This window comes from Meleagris gallopavo, chromosome 6 (assembly GCF_000146605.3).
Source record: "Meleagris gallopavo isolate NT-WF06-2002-E0010 breed Aviagen turkey brand Nicholas breeding stock chromosome 6, Turkey_5.1, whole genome shotgun sequence".
NCBI classification, from domain to species: Eukaryota; Metazoa; Chordata; class Aves; order Galliformes; family Phasianidae; genus Meleagris; species Meleagris gallopavo.
This window is the reverse complement of record NC_015016.2, coordinates 5497979-5513346: the sequence shown is the minus strand read 5'-3', so window position 1 is coordinate 5513346 and position 15368 is coordinate 5497979. Positions and strand designations below refer to the sequence as shown.

General features: G+C 42.9%; 1 protein-coding gene across 4 annotated transcripts in view; it reads right to left on the bottom strand.

Annotated features, from left to right (window-relative positions):
* LOC100543777 (sodium channel protein type 5 subunit alpha-like) overlaps nt 1–15368 on the bottom strand; it is a 589192-nt gene that overhangs the window by 46347 nt on the left and 527477 nt on the right. For 2 of the 4 annotated variants that reach the window (XM_019616237.1, XM_019616240.1), the window contains one exon: nt 4474–4620. The exons of 1 other annotated variant lie outside the window; for it this stretch is intronic. In XM_019616237.1, coding sequence (XP_019471782.1) covers nt 4474–4620 — 147 coding nt within the window. The remainder of the gene's footprint in view (nt 1–4473; nt 4621–15368) is intronic. One more of the 4 variants, XM_019616239.1, reaches the window with a different exon arrangement.

Here is a 15368-nt window from a genome sequence, read left to right as displayed (position 1 = left end):
ACATAAATTATTATTTTCATAAAGATGACAGAGTTAGGGAATAGGTACAGCTCTGTGTATTTATTATTCATGTGAAAATGGGCCCTCTGTTTTCCAGTGTACAGAGGCAATGCAAAATTTATAGCTGAATTCAGAGAAATGCTGAACCTGGGGTAAAACGAGCAAGACTGAACATTCCAGCAATACTTGTAAGCAGGATGGAAGCTATGTGTTTGCAATTAGCTGCAGCATCCCAAAGGTCATAGTCTTGGCTAGGGCTTTTAATGCTCTGCTCAGAAGAGCAAACAATCAAGAAGAGATCATTTAAAAAGAGAGCCAGGCCAGAAAGCACAGGTCAAAGACATGGCTAAAGCTTCTAAAAAAATCCATATTCAGAATGTAGCTGTCGTACTGAGAATAGCCAGGCTACAAACAATACATGATGGTAGAAAAAATGTCAGGTTTTCACACAATCAGAATTTTCTGTTACTGTTCATTAGGGAATGCATTTAGTCATTATTTCTTCTGTTACAAAGTCGTTAACAGACAGAACACTGAAGTAGTCCTAAATCACACACAACTGCAGGATGTACAAAACAGGGGTCCCGATGAGAAAAGAAGCCTTGTTGGATACAATTCTAACCAACAGGGAGAAATCAAAGAACATTGTGAGAAAAATGTCAGCTCAATAGCATCATCATTGGGAGTGCTGTATTTAGCAGAGACAGGTTGGGAAATTCAGAGAACACAGTGCAATTATATTAGGACTACAAGGAAAACATCTTAAAGAATCAAGAATGCTCGAGAGTTATCTATGAGGAGGAGTTTTCAGAAATCATTAGAATCCATCAATGTCAAAAGGAAATGGGGAACATGCAAGACAACACAGACAGGATTTATTTTGAAAAGCCTTCAAGGAAGAAGAGGCAGTGAACGTGGATTCAGAAAACATGAAGCAAAGGTTCTGGGGTCTGAACAGGGACTAGAAAAAGAATTCATACATATGAGAGAGGAGGGAAAGGTTAGGAAAGCTTGTGGGAAAAGAAGCAGAAGTTACTCTTTGCCAGAGAGGTGAAAGGGATTAATGTTTTCATGAACACTGTGAGAAAAGAGACATAAAAGTAACTTATGAGGGAGATGGGACTAATGAAAATTCAGTTGCCTAAGAAATAAAGCTTTTTAAAGGACCAACAAAGCAATCAATAAAAAGGGAATGAGGGCTTGTTAGAATTAGCAGAAATGTAAGCAGGGAAATATCTAGAAAACCTAAAACAAATGTAGATCAGCAGATCCAGCAAATGCACATGGCAGAGCATGGGCATGCAGGGATCTGACACACTACGTTAACACACCATTAGCAATCAATAGTGAATGCTCATGGAAAGCTGGAAAGAGCCCAGGAGAGCAGCAGTAAGCAAATACAATACTGAGCTTAGAGAAGAGGAAGAGGGAATAATCATGGGAATCACACAGATCACAGAACTCTTGCTGCAGCTTGTAATTAAAGTGAATTAAATAAACTCAGTGGAGAAAAGTAGAGTGCTTTCTTGGAGGGCATCAAACAGACATGAAGACAGCGAGACAGCTCTCCTGTCTGCCACCAGTCTGTGCACAAGTGGGAACAAAGAAGCCAAAATAAGTCAAACGGGACAAAGAATGTCCCCTCTTTCTGTTGGAGAGGTGTACAAGGCAAAGGCAACATCAGAAACCTCTTTGGAAGATCTCCCACCTGAGCCGAGGCGGTTTTTAATGTGTTTCTGGGTGGTGTGGTTCTGTCTGGAATAGCTTCCTCACCCACTGCTTGGCTCTCCAGTAGTGGCAAACTGATCTGAATTTTTTTTTTTTTTCCCAGAAAGCTTGTAACAGTGAGAAGCTGCAATCTCACTGGAAGTTGGTGTTTGCTCAAGATTTAGCTCGCTTATCCGCCTTCTCCCTCTCTCCCTAACCTCTGAAGATTGCAGACTTAATCTATCAAACTGACAGATGATATATAAACTTGGATAAAATATCTGTGTTTCTATAATAAAAAAGCTGACTTTTGAAATAAAGGCACTGGCTTGGATTCCCCCATTGCTTCAAGGAGAAAACGCACGCTAACGACCCAAATGTAACAGAAACTTCACCTTCAGAGGAGGAGACTGGTAGGGATTAGAGTTGGCACCAAAGATACAGAAGAGAAACTGACCAATATAATTCTCACAGTGATGGATAATACTAAATTCGAGAGACTACTGAAACTGGGGAGAAAGAAAGTGAAAAGTGACACGTGGAAAGAATATAGCACAATGAGACTGGACTGAAAGCACTACAGATGAGTTCAGGGATAGAACATCAGTGGATATCCTGGAAAGCTGTAATCTCAAGTCACCTGGGGTAATATTAAGAAATCAGACATGATTTCATAGTGGGATATTGTGATGCAAATATCCTATTTGGAAACATCACGTCTAGGCAATGAGATACTACTTCTCCTCCTTATGGTTCTGTGGGAATTGTATTTGGAAACTGTTTAGTTCTTGGCACAACAATTCTAATTGAGAGAGTAAAAGAAAAAAGAGATAAATGAGTTAGATAAAGGGTGCAGAGATACTCACTGACAAGAAATAATGAAAGAACAAGGGCATGTGACGTTAGGGAGTAAACTAAATGCAGAAGGAAGCTAGTAATGCTCTATTAATTTATATTAATTCATCAAATGAAAATGACATAATAACTGGTAAAAGAAAGTAATGAAATAGCATTTTGAAAGGAAAAAAAAAGTCCGACTATTAAGGCATTACACCCAGCCCCATTTTTTTCTAAATGAGTGAGCTATTCCCTTCGATAAATAAAGAAGTCGAAGTGGCCTGACACATTTAAAGGTAGATTCCAAACAGCCATACAAAATATTTTATGGGGCAGTGTTTTGGCAAAGAAATCAACTGGTACGTTCTCTGAGTTCTGTGCTACCAATGATTTTACTTCTGTGGTGCCTTACTGATGATTTGTATGGGATGAATTTTTAATCATATAATGTATCCTTTACTGACATGAACAGTGTTTTAGTCAGAACACATTCGATGCTTCCTGTTATTGACCGAACAACTCAGAGCCTCGTCTCTTGGGCGTATCAAATCCCTTAAGTTACTTCCTCACAGTTGTTGGCTTTATCTGGCTAGCCCCAAGTTCTTGGGACATTCATCAAAAAGATTAGCATGTCCTCGTGTGTCGGCACAAAGATTACTTCTGAACAGGAGGACTGTAAGGATGCAATGTCCACACAAGATTTAGCCTTCAAAAATAGCATCCTTTGGGCTTTGCTCTTTCATGTTGGTATTTGTAGCCTCATGTGAACTTCCGTTTGATTTCAAGTCATCCCTGGATTATTGCCATATTCCTCCACCTCTTTTTAAGCAGCCACAAATAGAATCAATTATACTCTACTATAGAAAGGTGACATTTGTGTTACAGGACCCTTTGAAAGTTGAGGGAGGAAATGGGGATTATTACTTTATCGCAGTGTTGCTGAATATATCAGAGCTAGAATGTTCCTGTCTTATGACATTTCATTGTAGCACTACAAAAGGATGTAGTTGTAGTTGTTGCTAATACATCAGGGTTTATGTATCTTAAAAATACAGTTAAACAGGAAGGATAGGAAATCCCTGTAAGAAAAAATCTGGAGATGGTCTTCTAATTGCTCCTAGTTACAATTCTTGTCTCATTAGTTTGAAATCTGGAGTTTCTCTTAAGTACATACAAATTCTTTTTATCCGAGATTATGACATGAAATGCTTGAGCTTCCTTCCTCTAAGGTCCAGGACCTTTTTTTGCTGAATACAAAATCCAATATGCCACTAAGTATTCTGGTGAGATTGCTCCTGAAAGAAACCCTTCATGGCCAGAGCATTTCCGGTGACTGGAAGTGGACTTCAGCTCACCTAAGTGTAATCTACGTGACACGGACATCCACAGCTCAGTTAGTTACTCTGGTCTCCCCTTACAGCCAAAAGAGAAAAACAGGTACTTATAAAATACGCTTCATCTGGTCTACTTTAAATGTTGATTTCAGCAGGATATGAGACACTTTCACCTAACTATATTGGCTCCAGATCCTCACGGACTATAAAAGGGTCTCATATGACAAATCTAGAAGCAGATGCCCACCCCACGTGACAATATGACTCAGCAGGCCGCAGAAGATGAGCTGCTCTGTGGCAGCCCTGTTTCCATTGCCCTGACAGGATTTCCACATGGGATTTCTCCTGGTAGGCATGGGCTCACCAACACAATGAGAAGCAAACGTGATCTACACTTTGCCCGATACGAACTGAATGACACCAAAGCTTTCATGTCAGGTACATAAATTCTTGCATTTCTCACGGGCCTACACTTTTCACATGAGAAAAACAACAGTTAATACGCCCCAGACCCCCACACAAATCGGTGGCATGCACTATGGAGCTGGCGTGACGAACGGCATGCAGCATCAAACAGGAAAGTGGTTTCTGTTACCTCTTTTTGCCCTACTGGAGGTGGTGGCTCAGCCTTCAACTGCTTATCCACGTGCAACTCACTTAACTCTTCACAAATCTCAGAGTTCTGACTCCGGGCGCCTGGGCTTTGGCATCGCTGCCCCCTCAGCTGCAGCTGCTTTTCCTGCTGGAAATAATCCTAGATGGGTTTACTTTCCTTTTCTTTGATAGCATGCTTAGTTCTTAAGGAGATCTCCCCAGTTGGAAGAGAAAATAGCCTGAACTACACTTATCAGAGGATGACATCTTAAGGAAAAATGGCAAGCAACAAGATTACACAAGCTTATACTGTAACTTTTCAGGTTTAACAACTGGATATGTCAAGATAACTGGCTGTAAAAAAGGAAATTACAGATAGGGCGGCTTATTGTTTTTGAACTGTTGCTGGGGGGCAGGAGGAAATTTCCTTGCCTTCTCCATTTTCAACCCAGTTTGGAGACACAGGTTTTTGCAGAGACCCAGGGCACAGAAAAGGGCTCGCAGCTCAGCCGAGGGCTGCAGGGTGTGCTCTGAGGTCAGCGACCAGAGGTGATATTTGGCATCATGGCTGGAGGAAGGTGCAAGCACAACGCCAAGTGCCACACCACCGCTCTGCTCCAAATGGCATGGGAAAACAAGCTAGAGATTCACAGGAGAAAGCTAAAGATATCCAAAAGTAGAGATGAAAACCTGCGGGTGGACATGTAAATGTGTGCAGTGCCTATTCAGGAAAACACTTTGCACCCTCTGATGTCAACGGGACTTAACCACAGGTTGGAAGGAGAGCGCATCCCTAAATACTTCACTAAAAAGGGATGCACTGTGGAATCAGAGCAATAATTTTTTGTCTGCAAACACATCCGAGCAGACCCAGTGCTTGGCAGCAGAAGCAGCACCACTAAACTCAGCCATATTGTCCTGGGGCGATGATTACTGCTGCTGTGCTCTCTCCAAGTGCTGCCAGGACTAATGGCAGAGCAGAGCACGTTTGCACGGTTGGCTCCTACATCTGGAGGCCCAGGTTCACCGCTGGTGTAAATCAGTTCAGCTTCATTGATTCACCTGTGATAGGGATTTCTCTGAGAACTCCACTGCTCTATGCAGCACTGCCATCGTTCATGCCATTGCTAATGCTGCTACTGAATTATTAATAAAACTCAAGCTGATTTCGAAGGGCTGTGCTGAATTGCTTACAGAAGGACTTCCATGCTGAGAAAAAAATTACAAGCATAACAGGATTTCAACAGTAATTATTTAAACATATTTATCTTTTTCTCGTCCACCTTTTTTTTCCCTTTGGCTTGAGTGGCATTCAGTGTTATTAATGTATTAAGCAAGCTTCTCCTCCCCAGGGAGCAGCAGCCTACCTGCTTTCGTTCTAAAGCCACATCACCACAGAAAGTCCCTCAAGAGGAACCAACAGCAGAAAAACACTTTATTCCAAATATAACCATCTGAGAGAACAGATGACACAAAGGAAGCAGTTGGTTAAGCAAATTGCTCTCCGTATAAATACCTTCGGACTGTCAGGTTTGTACCAATCCTTTCAAATGTCTTTCTGTGTTTCTAGTAAATTAATTCAAAATCAAATTACTTGTTTCCTGCTTCAGAAGGCATGTGGTCTAAAATATATTCTAACTTTAATAAATTAAATTATGCACATCCAAGCCTGTACCTTCTGCATGAGAATGCATTACATGCAATTTCTACCACAGAATCATAGAACTATAGAATCATATCATGGAGCCACAGAACCAAGTCTTCTAGGCACAGTTTATCACTGATTTTCATAATCTGTAATCACTGAATCCCTGACAAAAAGTAACACTTTTTAAAGAGCATCTCTGGAAATACTCTGTTATTCAGGGGGGAACACAGAATCATAGAACCATTAAGGTTGGAAAAGATCGCTAGGATCATCCAGTACAACCATCAATCCATCACCACCATGACCACTCAGTGCCACAAAATGCTAACATGGAAAGCAAGTATACTCGAGTAAGGCACTAAGCCATAGAAAGTTGTGTGTTTTTTTTTTTTTTTAAATGCAATGTGCATACAACTTAGTACCAAGTAATCTTAATGGCAGGGTATCAGTTATAGCACTAAAACAACAGAAACAATTGTTTCATGTTGAAAGCGCAATGCAATCTGGGGTGACATCTCAAGTTCACTTATGCAGAAAGGTTGTGCACTCAGATTCATTAGAAACGAAGGCATAGATGAGAACAGACTGTGTAACTCAGTTGATCTGACAAATATCCAAGCTGTTAAGCAAATTATTGCACTGAATAACTAAGCTAGTGTCAAATGAAAAGCTTATACTGTTGCTCTACTGACAAACCTTCTGCATGGCACCAAAACTCAGGAATACTTTCATAGAGACTAAACTCCAGGAACACAGCCCCAGCTACTTCCCAGAAACTGCATTTGTACCAAGCATCTGATGAGTTAATATTAATTAATAGTGATGGAACACATCTTGGCAAATCATCCAACAGGGTTAGCAAATCGACTGGGTTTCTGCAATGGCTGATGCCAACCCTGCTGAGCCACTCCCCTGGGATGGAGTCTCAGTTCCAGCACACAGTGCCTGAGGATCAGCAGGAACCGGGGCAAGGTGTGCTCCTCCTCACACTGGATTATTTGCTTTTGCTCAAATTCCAGATGATTTGCTCTTCTGGAAGCAACAGCAGCAGATTTATCTCCTATAAAGCTCCCCACCATGGGTGGTTTATGTAATTTATTTTTAATTTTTATATCAAGTGCCATGTCGGAAAGGCAATACACATTATGTTAGTATTTACTGATTCAGTTGTTTTCATCATTTACAAAGTATAACTGTTCAGCAGTACGACAACTTTGTGCCCTCAAATAGCTGACTGGAAGCCTGGAATGTACATCAGCTCCTTTAGAGCATCAGACAGAAGTTTGCTCAACCCTGTTCAGATCTGGGCCCTAAAAAGAGGTGTTCAGCCAACACTGTGCCAGGGATTATCACATGGAGGAAGATGGATCATGTCCTGTTGCCCTGCATGCTGCAGATCATTGGCAACAATAGGAAAACAGCAACCAGATTGAAACCAGAATGTAATTTGGATTACATCTCAAGTGTGTGTGTGTACAGACACACATACTTGTTTTGATGGCATAAATAAATACAGAGGCTCCACACCGCATCCTGACTCTGAAAACCATGGATCAGCTAATTGTTTTGGGCTCAAATGGGGATTAGTGCAAATGCCAACCCCTTGGAAAGAAGACTTGCTGTTGGCAAAGCAAGATAAATACCTGTCATCGGTGTGGATTTGCTTTATTCCTTACCCATGGAAACAGCACTTTTTCCATCCTGTGCAAACAAATTTAGAAAGATGATCCCCAGGCTTTCCTCTTTGATGGGGATCAGCTCAGATGGATTCTCCTGATACTTCACTCACTGCCTGCGTTATGACCCTGGCTTGGAGCATTTGTCTCCTGATTCCCTGGCTGTGGTTGCCGTGGGAAGGATGTGCAGGAAGTGTTCTCTCCTATGCAGGTGGGGATGTACAAAAGTAGCTGGCTCACTGCTGAGCTAGCAAGCACATACAAAGGATGTGGCAGGATTAAATTGTAACATATTTCATGAGATTGGTGCTGGATGGGACAATGCAAATGCAAACTGCCCTTTACTCTGCCGTGGAACATGGGAGAGCATTAGTCCTATTGTCTTCTCAGCACCCCACCAAGCTCACAGAATCACACAATCATTTAGGTTGGAAAAGACCTCTAAGATCAGCTAGATCATCCAACCCATCACCACCACACCCACTAAACATGTCCCTGTGCCTTCCTACAGATCTTTTTCAGTCACTGCCCATTGCACAAAGCATCATCAGGAGTGGAGGATGCTGGCGACAGAAGCATCACTGCCTTAGCCATTTTTAGGTAACAGTATGACTCTGAGCCTCCTCAAGAAATGCTACTGAATAGAGCAGCAATTAGTCCTTCAATAGCCAACAACATATTTTATGGAATCAAGGAATCACAGAATTGCTTGAATTGGAAGGGACCCTTAAAAGTCATTTCATCCAACTCCCCTGCAATGAACAGGGAAAACACAGCTCCATCAGATGCTTAGTGCCCCATTCAGCCTGACGTTGAGTGTCTCCAAGTACAAAGCATCCACCAGCTCTCTGGGCAACCTGTGCCGGTGCCTCACCATCCTTACTGCAAAGAATCCAGACTAAATCTCTCCTGTTTTACTTTGAAATCTTTTCCCCTTGTCCTATCACAACAGACCTGTTAAAGAGTCAGTAACCTGCAGAGCTTCCTATAGTCAGCTCTGGGATATGAAAACTGTAACAAGAACCTGAGAAGCTATTCACGTACAGCAAATCCAGCTCAGTGGCAGAACAATGCAGTTACCAGAGGACTGTATACTCCGGCAAGTAACTGTTGATGTTTATGTTCCTCCTTGCAGACAGTTATGGATTTCCCAAAATTACGGTGCCTGGAAGCTACTGGCATCCTTTCTGGGCAACAGTTTGCATCCAGTAACTGGCATCCTTCCTGTGCGGAGAAGCCAAGAAGTAAACGATCGTGAAAACTGAACTGTTTATATCCTACCTCTGCTCAAGGGGAGAAGCAAGCAGACTGCAGTGCTGCCGAAATACAGCAAGTGTGCCATACCACCCAGCAGCACCTGTTTCCTATGTGAAGTTAACAGGAGGCTGCAGTCGGCAGAGGCTGACAGCCTGTGGATATGCTGAATTCACTCTTTCTGAATAGCCTTCAACAGTCTGGCTACAACGGGAGGGAAATAAATAGGCTTGACATAGGGAAACAAATGGTGGGTTCTAGTGACCATCATTTATGATCCTGGTTCACCCCTCACAAATAAATGTAAATTCTTGTAGTACCAACAAAACCAAAGAATTTATCTTTCTGTGTGCTCAGCATGTGAAGAAATGTCACCAAATACATCAGGAAAATCCTCTTGTTTCCGTAATATGAGGTGGGAAAATTAATACCATTAGCAGACGATGGCATCTGTGATGTTTTTAAGGTGTGAGAGTCATAGGATTTTTTGAGTTGGAAGGGACCCTTTAAGTCTACCTAGTCCAACCCCCTTGCAATGAACAGGGACTCCCACAGCTCCATCAGGTGCTCAGAGCCCCATTCCCTGACCTTGTGTGTCTCCAGGGATGGGGCACCCACCACATCTCTGGGCAACTTGTGATAGTGTCTCACCACCCTTAGCATAAAAAACCTTTTCCCTATATCTAGTCTAAATCTCCCTTTTTTTAGTTTGAAACCATTTTCCCTTGTCCTATCACAACAGAACCTGCTAACAAGTCTGTCCCTTCCTTACAGCCCCTTTAGATGATGGAAGTCCGCTCTATGGTCTCCTTGGATCCTTCTCCAGGACAAAACAGATCCTTCTAAGATTCATCCAGAACATTTTAAGTGTTTGAACTCCAGCTCTGGAGAAGCAGGGCACATTCTACCTACCAGCGTGGTCCTTGCTGGCCCGAGATCTTTTCCCACACTGGGCAGCACGCTGCCCATAATAAAGCATTGATTCATTAGTCCAAAGGTTCAGTCTTAAAATTAGCTTAAGTGGGAGAAGTTGGCAAAAAGATGGACTGCCAAAGTTATTTAGCTTGTTATCAATTCAGTAGTCTTAAATAAGCAGTGAAAGTGCTTCATAAGTGTTCATTGTTCAGAGTTCAAGCTAATACCCTCTGCTAAATTGCATTTTGAAGTTTAATCACACTCTACTCTATGTTTCTTTTGGTAATTGGGATCTCTCCTCAGCATAATACGAAGAACTCAAACTAATGGGCTCCTCTGATGGAAGCTTAAATTTGGAAGTTTGCCTCAAAGCACAGCATGCTTTGAGAGGGTGCCTGAAACACCCCGGTCCTTTCTCCCTAACAAGGCGATAATGTTTTCATCATTAAGGAAGCCTCATCTTAATCCAGTCAATAGTGAAAGAAAAACAGTCATTCTTATAGATGCCACTATTTCCAATTCTGTTCTTCTGGACCATCTTTAAGCAAAGTGATTTCAAGCTCTCCCCCCCCCCCCCAGCCTCATGCACACACACACACGCTCACTGTCTCCCCTGGCACAAAAACTGTCTGCTGTTCATTTTGTCCAAAATGCTAAATGTTAGCATTTTCCTTACCAAAGGCAGAAACAGCAAGAAATGCTCATTTCTGGGCAGAGCATCGCTCCGGGGAGGGACAGGGATCCTGGGAAATGGCACCCAGTAGGCTGTGATTGACGCGTGGTCCCCAGTCTGGGCTCGTGGCCAAATGCATGTTGACAAGTCTGCTACGCCTGATATCAGCTCGCTCGATGCCAGGCTTTGCTTTTTTATTTTCCTCTTTCTTTCCTCCATCAGCTCCCTGTGTTTCCCGGAACCTCAGGCACTGTGCTGCAGACAAATGTATATCCCGAGCACCGTGCATGCTGGCTGAGCTTCCTAAAACCTTTATGGACACCATTACTGCTATCTTCACGTCAGCAGAGATCTGACATCGAGCCTTGCTCTGCCCTGTCAGACTGAAACAAAGTAGATACAGATGCCATTCTATGCATAAAAACAAAGTGATGCTTTATATCTGTGATTTACGGCTTGTTGGTTGGTTGGTTTGTTTGTTTTCCTAATGGGTTTGCTGCTATTCTTCCTAAGGTGGTAAACACAGAACTATTCTATTTATTTTATGCTAAAAACCCCTAAATTGAGTTTTCAAGGAATGCAAAGCAAAACATGAAGTTTAAAAAAAGAGAAAGCCAGTGAAATGGTGCAACTAATAACTGAAAAAACCCTGCTGTCTCACTTGATGATCAGAAAAACACTGTCCCAAATAAAGCTGAGAAGCAGACCACTGCAAGATTTACTGTGTGCACACTCTCCTCCTAGTACAAACTGGGGAGTCATCAACTGACTTCGAAGGTATTTCATCCAGCAGCACTAAAAGGGAATTTGTCCCACGGATTGGAACTGCAAACAGTCCGAATATAAACACTGTTTGAAAGGGCAGTACAGTTCCATATAATAAAGTACATTTCCTGCAGTAAAAGGCTGGAATTTATGCACCCTGTCAAATAAATGCATGACTTCATCTTTGATTTGTAGATGTTAGAATTACTAGGAGAGTAAAACATCGCCATAAATACTTCTGTATCAAAATCTTTACACGCTGGCATTTTTAGGGCAATTATCGATAATTTCAGCCACACTGATGTCAACCTGGAATAATTCAAGTAACTGTTACAGAATCACACCTGCTTTAGTAACAGGTCCATAATGGACAGAAATGGTACAGTTCAAAATCCACTGACTGCAAAAGAAACAGATGTTGGTCCAGATGTGCATAGTGAACTCTCTGTTACCTGAGACATTCAATTCTTTCCTCCATCTCACAAATGATGTATCACGGCTAAAATAAACTTGCAAGCTCTGTGCAGGAATTATTGCTTGAAGTCCTTGACTCTGTGTTATGAGAAAGCTAAAACTTGATGATCCCAATGGTCCCCACTGACCTCGAAATTATTAATCTCTTACTGGTAGAAACATGGAAAAAAGCCATCAGAAACTGCTTCACCTTGTCAAATGAAATTGAATTAAGTCAGTAATGCTGAAAAAATTATGGGGAAGAAGAGAGGAAAAGCTCAGGGTTCAGGGCAACATGGGAGCTGTACCACTGAATAGAGACTGTGGTCACAGACAGCTCTGTCACTGACATGTATGGAGGCAGATATTTATCAAAAGCCTGGCAAACTGATTTTCTAGGGAGGTGAATTTGGTAAAGCCCAAACAAAGATGCAAAGGAGAGAAGAATTGCCAACTGATAAAAAACATCAACATGACTGAGAAAGCAGGGAGTTTTGTGGAGCGATGAATATTCATTGGGCAGTGTGCATCCCTTCGGTTTCTCTGTGCAGATGCAGGCTCAGTCCTCTTGGAAATCATAAGAAATATGCTGCTGTGCCATTGAAGGGTCTTGGGGGAAAAGGGGCCTACAGGAAAGATGGAGAGAGACCCCTTACTGGAGAGTGTAGTGATAGGACAAGGGGTAATGGCTTGAAACTAAATGAAGATAGGTTTAGAATAAATGTTGGGAACATATACTTCACTGGGAAGGTGGTGAGATGCTGGCACAAGAGAAGCTGTGGGTGTCCCATCCCTGGAGGTACTCAAGGCCAGGTTGGGGCCCTGGGCAACCTGGTCTGGTGGGAGATGTCCCTGCCCATGTCAGGGGTTGCAACTAGATGGGCTTTAATGTCCCTGCCAACCCAAACCACTCTGTGATTCTGTGATTCTAAAATTCTAAGAGCACATGGAGGAAGAGCAGGTGGGAAACAGGGAAACACTGGGAGGCAATGGAAAAAGCATCCCCTGCCTGCAGTCATACTCCCTGCCAAGTCCTGGGAAGGTGAGGCTGAATAGGCAATAACTTTCTGCCATTTAAGGATTTCCACACCCACAGAGAAGCCTCAGAAATGGGACGGCACAGAATCTTTGCACACTCAGATGGTACAAACCAGCCGTGGTGGGAGCTGCGATCTGGCTGCTGTGAACCACGTTGTGCGTGCCTGGTGTCGAGGAATGGGTAAGGAGCTGCAACATGCTCCATCCCAGCAGCAGGCAGAGAGCACTTTCCATATGACCCAATTAGCCACTCCATCGGAACAAATCAATAATGGCATTTTCTGGAGACAAGCAGGCAAGTGCTGCTGGCTCGGCACTGCGCTGCATGGGGAAGTACAGAGGTGTTATCTCTGCGGAAAGCAGCATCCATGCCTGGCTTTAAAACTGCAGAGGGGACAAATGTGGCCAAGAGCCAGTAGTTACTGCAGCATCATAGATTTTCTTCTCTGTAGCATGCCACAGATAGATCAAGTCAGCAGTTTGATTAAGGCAACATATGCAGTAATTTAATTTAAGAAACGGGAGGAGGCAGTAACAGCCGTACTGGGCTGACTCAAACAACAAAGTTTAGAGCAATTTTCTGATGTTGTGCGAATGATGTTTGCTGAATGGGGGACCGCATCAATGCAGGAAATAATCCAAACCTTGCAGAAAGACATACATTCACTTAGGGAATAGGGTAATAGAAATAACACTGAGTTCGATGGTGAAAGTGTAGGACACTACTTTGGGAACTGATGTAGGATGTCAGCCCAAAATCACTCATCTGGAACCTCTTCTTAGTCTGTCGTGCTTTTTTGTTTTTTTTTGAACCACAGACTGATGTCTCTGTGATAAAGGCGTACATCTGGGCTATAGCTGTGGGCTAAGCAATAACAAGGCAGGAAGTCTTACTTGTCTAATGTAAATGGCATGGACTCCTCTGATGTCTGAAGCTTTTAATGCAGTTAAACTGCTGGTAAATTCTGGTAGGAACCCCTGTATCAGGCTGATTGTACACCGAATTGTTCCATCACTTTACTGTATCCACAAATCACAGAATCACAGAATACTCCAGGTTGGAAGGGACCCATAAGGATCATTGACTGCAACTCCTGGCTTCACACAGGTTCACCCAAAAATCAGACCATACATCTGAGAAACAGGTCCTTGCTCCTTTAGGGAATGAAAATTGATGTGTGTATGAAAAGATTTTTTATAAGCAATTACAAGAAAATCTATGGAAGCTTAAGAAAGCAATTTCCAAATTTTAATCATCAGGGATGCTAAAATGAGAACCCAAAAGAACCTTGAGAAGATGCAATCAGAGAGCTGCTGTGGTTGCTGCTGAGCTTCTGGGAGCTATTCACCTGCTAGGACAACCCATATTTCATAGAATCACAGAATCCTAAAGGTTAAAAAAGGCCTCTGAGATCATGTAGTCCAACCACTAAACCCACCCCACCATGCCTACTGGCCATGTCCCTCAGTGCCACATCTCTCCATGGCTCTGGAACACCTCCAGGGATGGTAACCCCACCACATCCCTGGGCAGCCTGTGCACTCAGTGCATTGCCATTCTTTCAGAGTTTTTCCTAATATTCAACCTGAACCTCCTCTGGCACAACTTAAGGCTATTACCTCTCCTCCTATTTAGAATTACATATCTCAAAGAAAGTGGAAAAATGAAAGACCATTTTCATGTAATAGAAGGCAATCTGGACACCAACTGTGTCCAAAGCACGAGTGGGACAAGGAGTGGAGATGGATAAAGCACTAAACAAAAAAGTTGCAGTGATTGGCACGAACACATGTGCCACACCAGGAAGACTAATAAAGCAAGTTCAAGGCGATCCTTCCTCAGTCTCACCCTCTTCTGCCAGCTTCTTGCACCTGCGCTGACTGCTATTGCTCATCTTTTCTTTCTGATCCTGTCACCATGCGTGGGCTGCAGGCATGTGTCTCCAGGCTCTGTGAGAAGGCAGAGCATCTCGCTTACATCTCAGCAATCAAAGGAGATTTAGAAGCTATCAGGTGGGCTTGCTCCTTCAGAGCCCTCTCGATGACAGTGCCACACAAGTGCAGCTTTCAGGATGACGGCTGCTGCTGGTGTAAGCTTTGATAATAGAAATGGCAGCTGAAATTTAAACTGAGACATTTCTAAGGGTTTCTCGTCATCTGAAATTTTAAACTGCTGTGTGTAACACTGTAAGGCACATTTCTCTTAGCCAGGATGGCTTACTTTAGAGAAGTTTTGTGAATTCCCCAGACAGCCCAGCACTGGTACAGGAGCTGTAAGCTGAACTGATCATAGAATCATGGAATCATACAATCTTAGAATGGCTTAGGTTTTGGAATGGACCTTAAAGATCATTGAGCTCCAGTCTCCCTGCTGTGGGCTGGTTGCCAACCACCAGATCAGGCTGGCCAGAGCCCCATCCAATCTGGCCTTGAGCACCTCCAGGGATGTGGCAATCATCACCCTAAGATATCTC